Raw genomic sequence first — 15,790 nt, forward strand, 5'->3', positions numbered from 1 at the left:
TTGGTTGGCAGTTTTTCTCTTTTAATAATTTAAATATATTATCCCACTGTCTTCTCGTCTCCATGGTTTCTGCTGAGAGATCTGCGCATAGTCTTATTGGGCTTCCCTTGTATGTGATGGATTGCTTTTCTCTTGCTGCTTTCAAGATCCTCTCTTTTTCTTTGACCTCTGACATTCTGATTATTAAATGTCTTGGAGTATGTCTATTTGGATCTATTCTCTTTGGGATATGCTGCACTTCTTGGATCTGTAATTTTAAGCTTTCATAAGACTTGGGAAATTTTCGGTGATAATTTCCTCCATTAGTTTTTCTCCTCCTTTTCCCTTCTCGTCTCCTCTGGGACACCCACAATACGTATATTCATGCGCTTCATATTGTCTTTCAATTCCCTGAGTCTCTGCTCATATTTTCCCATTTTTTTCCCTATAGTTTCTGTTTCTTGTCGGATTTCAGATGTTCCGTCCTCCAGTTCAGAAATCCTATGTTCTCTCTCTCGAAATCTACCATTGTAGGCTTCCATTGTTTTTTTCATCTCTTCTACTGTGTCTTTCATTCCCATAAGTTCTGTGATTTGTTTTTTTCAGACTTTCAGTTTCTTCTTTTTGTTCTTTCCTTGCCTTCTTTATATCCTCCCTCAATTCACTGATTTGGTTTTTGATAAGGTTTTCCATGTCTGTTCGTACATTCTGAATTAATTGTTTCAGCTCCTGTATGTCATTTGAATTGTTGGTTTGTTCCTTTGACTGGGCCATATCTTCAATTTTCCCAGTGTGACTTGTTATTTTTTGCTGGTGTCTAGGCATTTAATTACCTTAATTAGTTTATTCTGGAGATTGCTTTCACTTCTTTTATCTAGGGTTTTCTTGCTGGAAGAATTTGTTGTCTATCTGTTCTTTGACATTCTGTTCAGCTTTATCTGGACCTTTAGCTTAAGTTTTGTTTAACAGAGGAGAATTTTTCAGTTCTTGTTTTCTTGTTTCTTGCCCTGCTTGTGTGGTGCCCTTCCCCCACACACACTTAGGAGGGTCTACTTAGATATTGTAGACCCCGGCCAGATTTTCCCAGACCAAACTGGCCTCCTGTCAGGAAGAAAGAGTCACCTGCATTGGTTTTCCCTGAGGGTGAGACCCAGCAGGTTGAAAGACTTTCCTGTGAAGTCTCTGGACTCTGTTTTTCTTATCCTGCCCTGTGTGTGGTGCTTGTCTAACTGCAGGTCCCACCAGCATAAGATGATGCGGTACCTTTAACTTTGGCAGACTCTCCCTGCTGGGGGCATGGTGGAGACAGAGGAGAGGTTGTAGGCTGGTTTTAATGGCTTCAAATTACCAAGCCCTGGGGTCTGAATTCCTTGATGGAGGGATTCCACCTGAGTTGGGCTTCACCCCTCCCCTAGGGAAGGCACAGACTCCAGACAAGCCCCCAAAAGAGCTCTCTTCTGCCTATGCCTGGGGCAGTTGCAGCCTGAAAAGTCCTGCCGCTGTATCCAGAGGCAGTCAAGCCTTTGTAGATACACAGCCACAAAAACCTCTCTTTCCTTCTTTTTTTTTTCCCCTTTTTCTGTCAGTCCTGCCCCCTTGGTGCCGGGGCAAATATGAGCAACCTCCGCTTTGACCAGGTTCACCTAAGCTGGGGGCCTATTTTTAGTAGTCAGAATTTGTTAATTAGTTTCACAGTTGGCGTTTGATTGTGCCCAGTCCCTGCTGCTGTTCAAGTCCTTTCCTTTCCCCTCTGGGAAGCGCCCTGTGGTGGAGGGGCGCTGGCTGTCGCAGCTTTGGGAACTCACGGTTCTCGGGGGTGCTTGCAGCCGGTCCAGCTGGTCCAGACTGGGGTATGCCGTGTGTCTGGTCACTGACGTGGCCCCAGGAGCTGTTCTGTACTGTTTCTGGTTATTTAGTATTTGTTCTGGAGCACGAACTAAAACGCACACGTTGTTAAGCCGCCATCTTGACCTGGAAGCTCTCTTTTATTTTTATTTTTGGATTTTTAGTCTTTGTATTCTCTATTTCTGCTTTCATTCTAGCTCCCATCCATCCTATTTTCCTATAAATCCCTCACATGCAAGTTATCTCTTTTCTTAGTTTGTGTATCTTTCTTCATATCCTAGTATGCCATACAAGGACATCTGAATAATATATTCTTACTTTCCTCCTCTTAGTAAACAAAAGATAGAATGTAATGTACTTCATTCTACATTCGCTGTTTTTTTAAATTGGTACCAGTTGTGTCACACCTATTTTTTTTTTAAAGCAGTTACAGATTTATGGAAAAATCATGCAGCAAATATAGTTATACTACCCTCCAACACACACATAGTTTTCCCTATTAACACTTTGCATTAGTGTGGTACCTTTGTTACAATTAATGAACTAATATTGGAATCATATTATTAACTAGCCCATAATTAATAATGAACCTTGGGGTTCACGCTTTGTGTTGTAGAGTTCTATGATTTTTAAACACTTTTTCTTCTGTTAACATGTATACAAACATAAAATTTCCGATTTTAATCACTTTCAAGTACACAATTCAGTGCGGTTAATTACATTCATAGTGTTGTCCTCCCATCACCACCCTATTACCAAAACTTTTCTATTCCCCCAAACACAACTCTGTACTAATTAAGCATTAACTCTCCATTCCCTACCCTATTCTAATTTATGATCATGAATTTGCATGTTCTAGTTTCTTCATATAAGTAAAATCATACAATATTTGTCCTTTTGTGCTTGGCTTACTCTATTCAAATCGAGGTCTTCAGGATTCATTCATGTTGTAGCATGTATCAGTATGTCATTCCCATTTAAGGTTGAATAATATTCCACTGCATGTATATATCACATTTTGTTTATTAATCTGTAGATTGACATTTGGGTTGCTTCCACCTTTTAGCTATTGTGAATAATGCTGCTGTAATATCAATGTGCAAATAGCTATTCAAGTCCCTGCTTTCATTTCTTTGGGGTATATACCTAGAAGTGGGATTGCCAGCTCATGATAGCTCTGTATTTAACTTTTTGAGGAATCACCAAACTGTATTCCACAGTGGCAGCACTTTTTACATTCCCACCAATGTACAATGGTTCCTGCTTCTCCATAGCCTCACCAACGTTTATTTTTCATTAAAAAAAAAATTGCCATTCTAGTGGGGGTGAAGTGATATTTCATTGTGGTTTTAATTTGCATTTCCTGGATGGCTGTGATATTGAGCATTTTTTCATGTGCTTATTGGTCATTTGTATATCTTCTTTGAAGAAATGCCTGTTCAAGTCCTTTGCCGATTCTTTAATTGTAGTGTTCGTCTTTTTGTTGTTGAGTTTGTAGTTCTTTATATATTCTACATATTAAATCCTTATCAAATACATGGTTTCCAGATATTTTTTCCCATTCTCTAGGTTGTCTTTTCACTTTCTTGATAATGTCCTTTGCTGCACAAGTTTTTAATTTGATGAAGTCAAATTAATTTTTTCTTTTAGGCTTGTGCTTTTGCTGTAAAGTCTAAGAATCCACTGCCTTAATACAAGGTCTTGATGTTCCCCTATGTTTTTTTTCTAGATCTTTTATAATTTTAGTTTTATATTTAGGGCTTTGATTAATTTTGAATTAATTTTTGTGTGTAGTGTAAGGCAGAGCTCCATTTTCAGTCTTTTGCTTATGGATATCATTTTCCAAAAAAATGTACATCTACATTTTTTCACTTGTCATGGAAATCATTCTCTGTTAGTACATCGAGATCTTCCTACCATATGGATGTATCTTAGTTAATCAGTTCCTTATAGATGGATATTTCAGTTGTTTCCAGTCTTTTTATTACAACAGTACCATAATGAATAACCTTGTGTATATAATTATTTTATATGTATAGAAAATTTCCAGAAGTAGGACTGGTAGGTGGAAAGACCTATGCTGAATTGCCTCTAGGGGTTTCATTTAATACTCATGGCAGCAGTGTGTGAATTTTTTCTAATAAAGGCATCACATCACTCTCCATAGCTGAAAATCAGCTTGTTGAGTCTTCAGAGAAAAAAAAAAATCAAGATTGGGAGAAAGAATACTCCCCCAAGTATAATAGTTATATCAATATTGTTAATAATAACTCTTTTAGTTTTTGTTTGCCGACAGCTATAGAGATAATAATGCTTAGAGTTAAAATTATTTTAATACAATAACCCATCTTTTCTTTGCAGCTTCCACGAATACTTTCCTCCAAATATCCAGAAGATGACCCAGATTATTGTGTGTGGGTCCCACCTGAAGGTAAACTGTTTTCACTTTTCTTTTCCTTTGCTTTCTTTCTTTATATTTTTAAGTAGGTGATATATATTTAAGGTTCAAAATTAGAAAGCTTACAAGAGTATTGAAAAGTCTCCTTCCTGGGGAACAGGTAAATTAACGACCTAAAGAGCTATAAAAACCAGGTGTCATTCATGGACCTTGTTTGGAGACCCATTCAAGCAAACAACAATTTAAAAAAATGTCAGAAGCTTGTCAGATATTTTTTAACACTGGGTGGATAGTTGATGATACTAAGCAATTAATATTAGTTTTTTTAAAGTATGATGATGTTGGGTTTTTTTTGTTCTTATAAAAAGTCCTTATCTACAGATGAAAATTCTGAGATTTATCTTTTTATCAGTTTAAGCAGGATTGGCCACTTTTTGATATTGTTAAAGCTGAATCATTTACTGGGCAGGGAGAATGATATATTTCTCTTTACTTTTGCATGTGTTTTAAATTGTCTTAATATGGTTAAAAAAATGTCTTTTATCTGGCTGTGCCCCTGCTACCCAGTTTTTTTCTCTGAAGGCAACCAAATATTATCCAAAAAACAATATGTATTATATAAAATGTCCTCATAGGCAATTAAATATATAATATTTGTTCTAGTTTGCTAGCTGCTGGAATGCAACACACCAGAGACAGATTGGCTTTTAATAAAAGGGGATTTATTTTGTTGGTTCTTCAGAGGAAAGGCAACTAACTTTCCACTGAGGTTCTTTCTTACGTGGAAGGCACAGGATGGTCTCTGCTGGTCTTCTCTCCAGGCCCCTGGGTTCCAACAACTTTCCCTGGGGTGACTTTCTGCATCTCCAAAGGCCTGGGCTGAGCTGCAAGTACTGAGATGAGGAATGCCGAGCTGCTAGGCTGTGCTACATTGCGTTCTCTCATTTAAGCACCAGCCAATTAAGTCAAAGTCACTCATTGCAGCACCTCCTAGCCGACTGCAGATGTAATTAGCAACAGATGAGATTCACATACCGTTGGCTTATGTCTGCAGCAATAAGACTAGGTATGCTCACCTGGCCAAGTTGACAACTGAATCTAACACAATATTTCATTCCCCCTTTTTTACACAAATGGGATCATATTCTATACCTTGCTTCTGTGCATATAATGCTATATCTTAGTAGTCCTTCCCTGTTCTTTTTTTATGGCAGCATTGTTCTTTTTTACTGTATTTTACTTATTTAATCAGTTCTCTGTATGGATATTCATTATATTTCCAGTCTTCTGCCATAAATAACCTCCAAAATATATAACTTTGCAATTGTAGAGGTGCATTGGTAGAAACAATTCATAAGTGTTAACTTGCTAGAACAAAAGCAGTGGATTTTTTAAAAATATTGTCAAATTGTATTCAATAAAGATTGGACCAGTTACACTGAAACATATGCCCTTAACCAATGTATGAGATGCTTATTTCTCCATATGCTCATTACAGGTTGCTTTTTATATGGATTATGTTTCTTATATATTTTATAATGAATGAATAGAAATTTAGACCAAAAATGTTTGCTTTTTTCTTGCTAATAAGCACTACGAGATGAAAAGAAGACTATTTGAACTTGTATATAAAAAGTAAAATTTCTGTCAGGAAAAAAAACCTCTATCTGTTTTACTTTTTGCCTACTGATATCTGGATATCTTTTTTCCTCCCTGACTTAGCAAAAGTGAATGTGCTTCTTTCTTTTTTTTATGTAGGTCAAAGTGGTGATGGTAGGACCCATCTTAATGACAAGTATGGCTATTGACTGCTGCAGTATCCCAAAGGAAGATCTCATGTACTATGTGATGGTGATATTTGAGCAAGCATATCAAGCTGAACAGCCAGAGGAATTCAGAAGATAATTTGTAAAATCTGGTGACTGGTCTTTTCTTCTGTGCTCTTGGCTTCCTAAATCTACCTACACATTTTACTCTCTTGAATTTGATATTTATGTTTAAAAGTGTTTGTGTGTGTGTATGTAAAAACAGAACCATATATTTTGAGAATCACTCAAGTGGGAGAGGTGACTCTATTAAAATGAGAAGGCAAAGATGTCTCTAATGTTGACCAAAGGTCATAGCCTCTTTCTCATTAAGCCTTAGAGACTGTGCTTTTCCCAAGAAGTAGGGGGCTTCTGGCAGTTAGGTTCCAGAATTCACTGATATTACTATCTCAGATAAGTGTTGAAATATGAAGTCACACCATGGGTGTAACCTGGAGAGCCCTGTCATTCTTGGAGCTAAAAATAAATACACTACAGCAGCTTCCTGCTTCCTCTAGTATAATCCTCCTGCCAGATTTGAGAATTGACCCTTACACAGTTAAGAACCATAGCACCCTTGGGTACTCAGGCACCAGTCCTGATCAAAACAGCCTGTTGAATGGCTTCCACTCTAACCAATCAGGTGAGTCATTCCTCCTCACGTAGGAGAGGGCAAATGAGCTAATGGGAAGAAGACCTGGATGTGTTCTACCCAGCATGGGGCTTCTCCCTTTGTGGAGAGGGGAATAAAAGTTGCTGCCTCTTTAGAAACATGAAATGTCCATCATCACTTTTATGGGAAAGGCAAGTCTAAGAGCAGGAGCAAGGTGAAGAACACTTCAGTTAGGCTGAAGGCAGACATAAGCAACAGGGAGGAAAGATGTTTTGGCCCAGTTGGAGAGTGGATAAATCTGATGCTTTCCTAATACAAAGTATATGGTTTGCACAGAGGTCAGCAGGAAGTACCAATGAGAAGTTTCAGTTACCATGTTAGATGCAGGATGCCTGGTCTGCTAAAAAGTGATGTCTTCCATCTCTCAAAATGGAATGTAGATATTAAGAGAACCTATTGTTTTGGACTTGATTCAAACCAACAAGGAGGAACTGGTTGGTGTGAGAAGTGATAAGAACTTGGGGTCAGAGTGCTCAGGGCATCTTGGATCAAGAGGAGAGAATAGTAAACAAAAGGTCTGAGTCAGGTCAGTGGTCTTCAAAGGTGAAACTCTGCAAATAAAACTGTATGTGGAGCTCTATAATATTTTAAAAGAAGGAAAATAGAAGTGATCTGGGTGAAATGAGGGCACAGGGATTGGAGACACATACTCACCACTCTCCTCACTCAGCACCCTCACCAATGCTGAGGAACCATATTGGCTCCACAGAACACAGTTTGAAAACCAGTATTTTAGCTGTTGTGAAAGACAGTTTGGCGGTCCCTCAGAGAGTTAAGTACAGAATTACCGTATGGCCCAGCAATCCTACTTCTAGGGATATACACAAAAAAATTGAAAGGACTCCAAGATATTTGTACACTGTAATTCATAGCAGCATTTTCAAATTATCAAAAGTGGAAGCAACCTAAGTGTCCATCAGCTGATGAATGGAGAAGTAAAATGTGGTATATACATACAATGGAATATTATTCAGCCATAAAAATAATGAAGTTCTGATACGTGTGACAACATAGATGAACCTTGAAGACATCATGTTGAGGAAAATATGGTAGACACAGAACGACAAATATATGATCTCACTGATACGAAACAATTAAAATAAACAAATGTAGGCTCCCGCCGCCAGCCAGCCCTCCTCTCCCTCTTTCTCCTCCGGCGGCACTTCCACCGCCAGCCAGACCTCCTCTTCCCCCTTCTCCGCCGGCGGCACTCCCGCCGCCATCTTGCCCTTCTCTTTCCCCTTCTGCTCCGGCGGCGCTCCATCCGCCATCTTATCCTTCCCTTTCTTCTCCTGCTCCGGTGGCTCTCCAACGACCACCGTGCCCTCTTCCGCCTTCACCGGCTCCTCCGCCACCGGCCTCGACAGCCTTGCCACCCTCACCTTTCCTCCTCCAGAACAGCTACTGCGGGAGTGGAGACGATACAGAGCAGCTCCTGGAGCCACGACAGAGATCAAAGGGACGGCGTATCCCATCCTGGAATGGCTGACTGTCTGGGAGAACCAGCTCCGGTGAGATCGCCGAGGGGCGCGGGCTTTCCCGGGCGGGATGGCAAGCGGCCGGAGTCCCTCCCTTCCTCCTTCCCAGGCCAGCTGGCAGAATTGGGCAGGCGGTCCCCTCAGGCCGTGGCAGCTGGTGCCCCCACTACGCGAGGCCCCCCGGACCAACTGAGAGAGTTGGGTCGGAAATCCCCAGACCGCGGAGAACGGTGACCGGGGGGGGGTCCCTTCCAAACACGTGACTCCCCGGTCCAGCTGGGAACGGTGCACTCTCCCGGGCTGCGGCGCCTGGCGCCCTCCTGCCACGCTTGGCGCCCCGGGCCAACTAGGAAATTCGGTCGGGCGCTCTCCCGGGCTGTGGCGGCCGGCGACCCTCCCTGCGTTCGGACCCCCGGGCCAGCTGGCACTCTTCCAAGCCGCTTCGGCTACCGAACCTCCCCCACGGCGAGAGTTTTCCAAAGTTAAAGGACCCACAGCACCTTTTACTGGTGGAACCCGCAGACAAACGTGTGCCACAAGCGCCACCTACTGGGCAGGATAAGAAAAACAAAACCCAGAGATTTCAAAGAAAAATCTTTCAACCTGTGGGGTCCAACACCCAGGGAAATCTGACTAAATGCCCAGACGCCAGCAGAAGATAACGGATCACGCTCAGAAAATTGAAAATATGGCCCAGTCAAAGGAACAAACCAATAGTTCAAATGAGATAACAGGAGCTGAAACAACTAATGCTGAATATACGAAGAGAAATAGAAAACCTCTTCAAAAACGAAATTGATAAATTGAGGGAGGACATGAAGAAGACATGGGCTGAACAAAAAGAAGAAATAGAAAAACTGAAAAAACAAATCACAGAGCTTATGGAAGTGAAGGATAAAGTAGAAAACATGGAAAAAACAAAGGATACCTACAATGATAGATTTAAAGAGACAGAAGATAGAATTAGTGATTTGGAGGATGGAACATCTGAATTCCAAAAAGAAACAGAAACTATCGGGAAAAGAATGGAAAAATTTGAACAGGGTATCAGGGAACTCAAGGACAATATGAACCGCACAAATATATGTGTTGTGGGTGTCCCAGAAGGAGAAGAGAAGGGAAAAGGAGGAGAAAAACTAATGGAAGAAATTATCACTGAAAATTTCCCAACTCTTATGAAAGACCTAAAATTACAGATCCAAGAAGTGCAGCGCACCCCAAGGAGATTAGACCCAAATAGGCGTTCTCCAAGACACTTACTAGTTAGAATGTCAGGGGTCAAAGAGAAAGAGAGGATCTTGAAAGCAGCAAGAGAAAAACAATCCATCACATACAAGGGAAACCCAATAAGACTATGTGTAGATTTCTCAGCAGAAACCATGGAAGCTAGAAGACAGTGGGATGATATATTTAAATTACTAAAAGAGAAAAACTGCCAACCAAGACTCCTATATCCAGCAAAATTGTCCTTCAAAAATGAGGGAGAAATTAAAACATTCTCAGACAAAAAGTCACTGAGAGAATTTGTGACCAAGAGACCAGCTCTGCAAGAAATACTAAGGGGAGCACTAGAGTCAGATACGAAAAGACAGAAGAGAGAGGTATGGAGAAGAGTATAGAAAGAAGGAAAGTGAGATATGATATATATAATACAAAAGGCAAAATGGTAGAGGAAAATATTATCCAAACAGTAATAATACTAAAAGTTGCACGTATGCAAGGATGGTTCAACATAAGAAAATCAATTAATGTAATACACCGTATCAACAAATCAAAGCAGAAAAATCACATGATCATCTCAATTGATGCAGAGAAGGCATTTGACAAGATTCAACATCCTTTCCTGTTGAAAACACTTCAAAAGATAGGAATACAAAGGAACTTCCTTAAAATGATAGAGGGAATATATGAAAAACCCACAGCTAATATCATCCTCAATGGGGAAAAATTGAAAACTTTCCCCCTAAGATCAGGAACAAGACAAAGATGTCCACTATCACCACTATTATTCAACATTGTGTTGGAGGTTCTAGCCAGAGCAATTAGACAAGAAAAAGAAATACAAGGCATCAAAATTGGGAAGGAAGAAGTAAAACTATCACTGTTTGCAGACGCTATGATACTATACGTCGAAAACCCGGAAAAATCCACAACAAAACTACTAGAGCTAATAAATGAGTACAGCAAAGTAGCAGGTTACAAGATCAACATTCAAAAATCTGTAGCATTTCTATACACTAGTAATGAACAAGCTGAGGGGGAAATCAAGAAACGAATCCCATTTACAATTGCAACTAAAAGAATAAAATACCTAGGAATAAATTTAACTAAAGAGACAAAAAACCTATATAAAGAAAACTACAAAAAACTGCTAAAAGAAATCACAGAAGACCTAAATAGATGGAAGGGCATACCGTGTTCATGGATTGGAAGACTAAATATAGTTAAGATGTCAATCCTACCTAAATTGATCTACAGATTCAATGCAATACCAATCAAAATCCCAACAACTTATTTTTCAGAAATAGAAAAACCAATAAGCAAATATATCTGGAAGGGCAGGGTGCCCCGAATTGCTAAAAATATCTTGAGGAAAAGAAACGAAGCTGGAGGTCTCGCGCTGCCAGACTTTAAGGCATATTATGAAGCCACAGTGGTCAAAACAGCATGGTATTGGCATAAAGATAGATATATCGACCAATGGAATTGAATAGAGTGCTCAGATATAAACCCTCTCATCTATGGACATTTGATCTTTGATAAGGCAGTCAAGCCAACTCACCTGGGACAGAACAGTCTCTTCAATAAATGGTGCCTAGAGAACTGGATATCCATATGCAAAAGAATGATAGAAGACCCATCTCTCACACCTTATACAAAAGTTAACTCAAAATGGATCAAAGATCTAAACATTAGGTCTAAGACCATAAAACAGTTAGAGGAAAATGTAGGGAGATATGAAACTTACAATTGTAGGCAGTTTTCTAGACCTTAAACCTAAAGCAAGAGCACTGAAGAAGGAAAGAAATAAATGGGAGCTCCTCAAAATTAAACACTTTTGTGCATCAAAGAACTTCATCAAGAAAGTAGAAAGACAGCCTACACAATGGGAGATAATATTTGGAAATGACACATCAGATAAAGGTCTAGTATCCAGAATTTATAAAGAGATTGTTCAACTCAACTACAAAAAGACAGCCAACCCAATTACAAAATGGGGAAAAGACTTGAACAGACACCTACCAGAAGAGGAAATACAAATGGCCAAAAGGCACATGAAGAGATGCTCAATGTCCCTGGCCATTAGAGAAATGCAAATCAAAACCACAATGAGATATCATCTCACACCCACCAGAATGGCCATTATCAACAAAACAGAAAATGACAAGTGCTGGAGAGGATGCGGAGAAAGAGGCACACTTATCCACTGTTGGTGGGAATGTCAAATGGTGCAACCACTGTGGAAGGCAGTTTGGTGGTTCCTCAAAAAGCTGAATATAGAATTGCCATACGACCCAGCAATACCATTGCTGGGTATCTACTCAAAGGACTTAAGGGCAAAGACACAAACGGGCATTTGCACACCAATGTTTATAGCAGCGTTATTTACAATTGCAAAGAGATGGGAACAGCCAAAATGTCCATCAACAGAAGAATGGCTAAACAAACTGTGGTATATACATATGATGGAATATTATGCAGCTTTAAGACAGGATAAACTTATGAAGCATGTAATAACATGGATGGACCTAGAGGACATTATGCTGAGTGAGTCCAGCCAAAAACTAAAGGATAAATACTGTATGGTCCCACTGATGTGAACGGACATTCGAGAATAAACTTGGAATATATCATTGGTATCAGAGTCCATCAGGAGTTAGAAACAGGGTAAGATAATGGGTAATTGGAGCTGAAGGGATACAGACTGTGCAACAGGACTAGATACAAAAACTCAAAAATGGACAGCACAATAATACCTAATTGTAAAGTAATCATGTTAAAACACTGAATGAAGCTGCATCTGAGCTATACGTTTTTTTTTGTTTGTTTGTTTGTTTTTTACTATTATTATTACTTTTATTTCTTTTCTCTATATTAACATTCTATATCTTTTTCTGTTGTGTTGCTAGTTCTTCTAAACCAATGCAAATGTACTAAGAAACGATGATCATGCATCTATGTGATGATGTTGAGAATTACTGATTGCATCTGTAGAATGGTATGATTTCTAAATGTTGGGTTAATTTCTTTTTTTCCGTTAATTAATAAAAAAAAAATAATAAGCAAATGTATAGAATCAGAAATTAGAATACAGGTTACCAGGGGCTGGGGAGGGCAAAGGGAATGGAAGTTTATGCCTAATTGGTACAGAATTTCTGTTTGAGTGATGGCAAGTTTGGGCGATGGTAGCACAACATTGTCAATGTAATTAACAGCACTGAACAATATAGTTAAATGTGGCTAAAGGGGGAAATCTTAGGCTGTATATATGGCACTAGAATGAAGATTTAAAAAAAAAAAATGAAGCCCCTCACATCCAACAAGGTGATCCCCCTCCCCCTGAAGAACAACAACAACAAACATTTAGAAACAAACATTTAGAAAGCCGATTTCTATATCTTCTGGAAATGGTGGTATTGTCTCATGTTTAGGGCAAGTAAGAGTCCATGTGCCAAAATACAAATATATAACTTACACAGCTTACATCAGTGGACAGTGGACTTGACTCAAAAGATCTGCACATAAGTCTTGGCTGTCTTTTACTAAATAGGAGACTTTGAGCACATTGTATAAATTCCTTGAACCTGGATTTTGTATTCTGTGAAACAGAGTAGTACTTCCTGCTCTTGGAAACTTAGATTTAAGGTGTGAGATATGAGATCATGTGGGTGGATGAGCTTTAGAGGGCTTTGTAGATGATAGTAGTTGTTATTCAAAACTAAAAGGGACAGCTTTTTGATAGAGCCACGTGAAAGGCAGCAGACGCTGCCATGTTCGCCATGTGCCCTTCCAGCTGAGAGAGAAACGTTGAATGCCATTGGCCTTCTTGAACCAAGATGAAGAAGAAAAATGCCTTCCAGGGGTCTTCATGAAACAGGAAACCAGGAGAAGAAGCTAGCAGATGACACCGTGTTCACCATGTGCCGTTCCAGATGAGAGAGTAATCCTGAGCTTCGCCGGCCTTCTTGAATCAAGGCACCAGGAATCGAACCCAGGTCTCTGGCATGGCAGTTTACATCAACCACCAGACATGACAAAGGAGAGACACAAAATTTATTCCAAGTCACCCAAGCAACAGGTTTCAGGATTTCCGCCTGGGTGCTGGAGATCGCTGAGACATTCTGCTCTTTCTTCTGAGTGTCTCGGGCTGAGCCGCAACTTCTGCTGCAGGACACAGTGTCAGAGGGACCCTTCAGATCCAGACTCCAGAAACTCTTTTGGTTAAAGTGGCAAAGGATGGCTGGAAAAGGACAGGGGATGGGGCAGGGGGAGAGGGAGGTGGAAGGGAAAGGAAGCAGAGTGAGGCCAAGGGGAAGCCAAGTACCTAAGAGCCACCCACAACCTCCATATCTTCTCTACCCTGACACACCCACATCCCCTCCTTCCCTCAGGCCACTCACCACAGGTGACATAGAGGATCAACACCAGCCAACCAATGAAATAGCTCCAGCCAATGGGTATTGATAAATTCCTCTTCAGCTCGAAGATCCAGAGGTTAATAGGGAACAATATGAGGGTGGAGAAAATGAAGATAACTGGGAGACAAGAAGTGCAGTAGTCTCATTCTCATCCTAGAATCCCACAGTGACTCTTTCCTATCCATCTAGCTACAGCCACAAACTACAACCCCCATGAACGCACACAGGGTCCACGGTGCCAGGGGTCCATGGGAATCAACCCCTACAAGTCCACCGCTCTGGCAACCGGGAAGTGACACATCGCCATTCTCAGTCAACAACTATAGGTTCTGTTCTCCTACCACCAGAAACCACCCACCCACCCAGCCCCAAAGAAGGGGAAAGTGCCCAGGGAGGAGTGAGGGTAGGAGGAACTGAGGACCTTTTCCAGAGCAAGGGGGCACCTTCACAGAAGCTCATGATAGTTGCAATCCAGCCAAAGGAAGGCGGTCTCTCAAGACCGGGCAAGTACGGCAGGTGCAACCAGACGGTGAGAACAAAACCCAGCCCAACAGCCAACCAGAAGCTTATCTTGGCCACTTCAAAGAAAGGCTGACCTGTCCACTCCTTTAAACTCTCTGGGGAAAATGAGAAGACCAGAATGAACTAAGGATTCACAACAGAAAGAAATACCAGTAAACAAATAAGAGAAAATGTGCAGGCTCCTAATGACCAAAGAAATGCAAATTTGAATAGCAGTGGTCTTCTGGGTATTGAGATTTGTTTTGTAATACCAAGTACAGGAAAAAATATATACTTCGGTAGAAACATGGACAGAGAACTTGAACGGCAATTCTCAAAAGAAAAAATCTGAATGTCCAATACACAGGAAACGCAACACAAGTCATTGCAAATTAAATGAGATTTCTTTTCGTCTATCAAATTAGCAAAGATCAAAATAATATTGATGATACCTAGTATAGGTGGGGGGTTAGGAAAATGAGGGTGCTCTCACACACTGCTGGTGGCCAGTATTTCTGACCAGTGATCTGACAAAAAGTATCCAAAAAAATATCCAACCTGCTAAAGCCCTTTGACACGGTAATGCTGCTTCTTGGAATTTATGTTACAGAAATCATCAGAGATCTGCACCAAAATCTATATACAGCAATGTTTTTTGCAGAGATATTTATATGTCCAACAAGAGAGGTGCTTAATAAATTATTGTATATCTATTAAAAAAAAGAAAAGAAAAACTAAAAGGGACAAAGCATAACATCTAGGGCTGACTTTCCTTCTCTATGAAAAAGGAGCCTGGATTGCATCAGTGATTCTCAGCCCTGGTTGCATATTAAAATCAGCTGGGTTCCACTCCAAACCATTTAAATCAGTTTCTGAGAGTGCCCTTTCAGAGCACACTAGGTCATTCTAATGTGCATCCTTTGGTGGAGAATCTCTAGAAAACTGGCAGGCAAATTTTTCTTTCAAATGTCAGTAAACATTTTAGCAGTTGCAGGCTATACAGTCTTAGGTGCAACTACTCAACCCTGCCCTGTAGCACAAAAGTAGCCAGAGACAGCCCATAAATGAATGTGTGTGGCTGTGTTCCAGTGAATATTTGTTTATAGAAAACAAGTGACATTGTAAAATTAATTTAAAAATTTTAAAAAAAACAAGTGGCAGGGAAGTACACAGGTGGCTCAGTGGCAGAATTCTTGCCTGCTGTGCTGGAGACCTGGGTTTGATTCCAGGAGCCTGCCCATGTTTAAAAAAAAGAAAAAAAAAACAAGGCAGGCCAGGTTTGGCTCATGGTCTGTGGTTGGCCAACCCCTGTTCTAGACTCGTTGAACTTCAATGTCTCATCTATTTCAAGATGTTTTTTACAACATCTTTAAGAGACAGTACTTGTCTCCAGTTCTTAAATATTTGAAAAGTTTCTATTCAGATATCCAAAAGGCTCATTATCCCCTCCTGACTATCGGTTGTAGTTTAAT

The 15,790-nt window shown here is 40.3% G+C and overlaps 2 protein-coding genes across 3 annotated transcripts in view; one reads left to right on the top strand and one right to left on the bottom strand.

Annotated features, from left to right (window-relative positions):
• SLC4A1AP (solute carrier family 4 member 1 adaptor protein) overlaps nt 1–8,507 on the top strand; it is a 36,040-nt gene extending 27,533 nt beyond the window's left edge. Inside the window, exons 14-15 of one of the 2 annotated variants that reach the window (XM_077152464.1) lie at nt 4,186–4,255; nt 5,981–8,507. In XM_077152464.1, the coding sequence (XP_077008579.1) occupies nt 4,186–4,255; nt 5,981–6,030 (120 nt within the window). In that variant the 3' untranslated portion in view covers nt 6,031–8,507. The remainder of the gene's footprint in view (nt 1–4,185; nt 4,256–5,980) is intronic. The other variant, XM_077152465.1, reaches the window with a different exon arrangement.
• Nucleotides 8,508–11,542: 3,035 nt separating this feature from the next.
• LOC143675491 (outer dense fiber protein 4-like) lies at nt 11,543–14,935 on the bottom strand. The gene is made up of 4 exons (XM_077151692.1): nt 14,927–14,935; nt 14,261–14,462; nt 13,800–13,934; nt 11,543–13,639 (listed from the first exon to the last, which is right to left on the bottom strand). Exons 1-4 carry the CDS (start codon nt 14,933–14,935, stop codon nt 13,266–13,268), a joined length of 720 nt encoding a protein of 239 aa, XP_077007807.1. The 3' UTR covers nt 11,543–13,265.
• Between the last annotated feature and the right edge of the window lie 855 nt (nt 14,936–15,790).

Source organism: Tamandua tetradactyla, chromosome 3, assembly GCF_023851605.1.
Source record: "Tamandua tetradactyla isolate mTamTet1 chromosome 3, mTamTet1.pri, whole genome shotgun sequence".
NCBI classification, from domain to species: domain Eukaryota; kingdom Metazoa; phylum Chordata; class Mammalia; order Pilosa; family Myrmecophagidae; genus Tamandua; species Tamandua tetradactyla.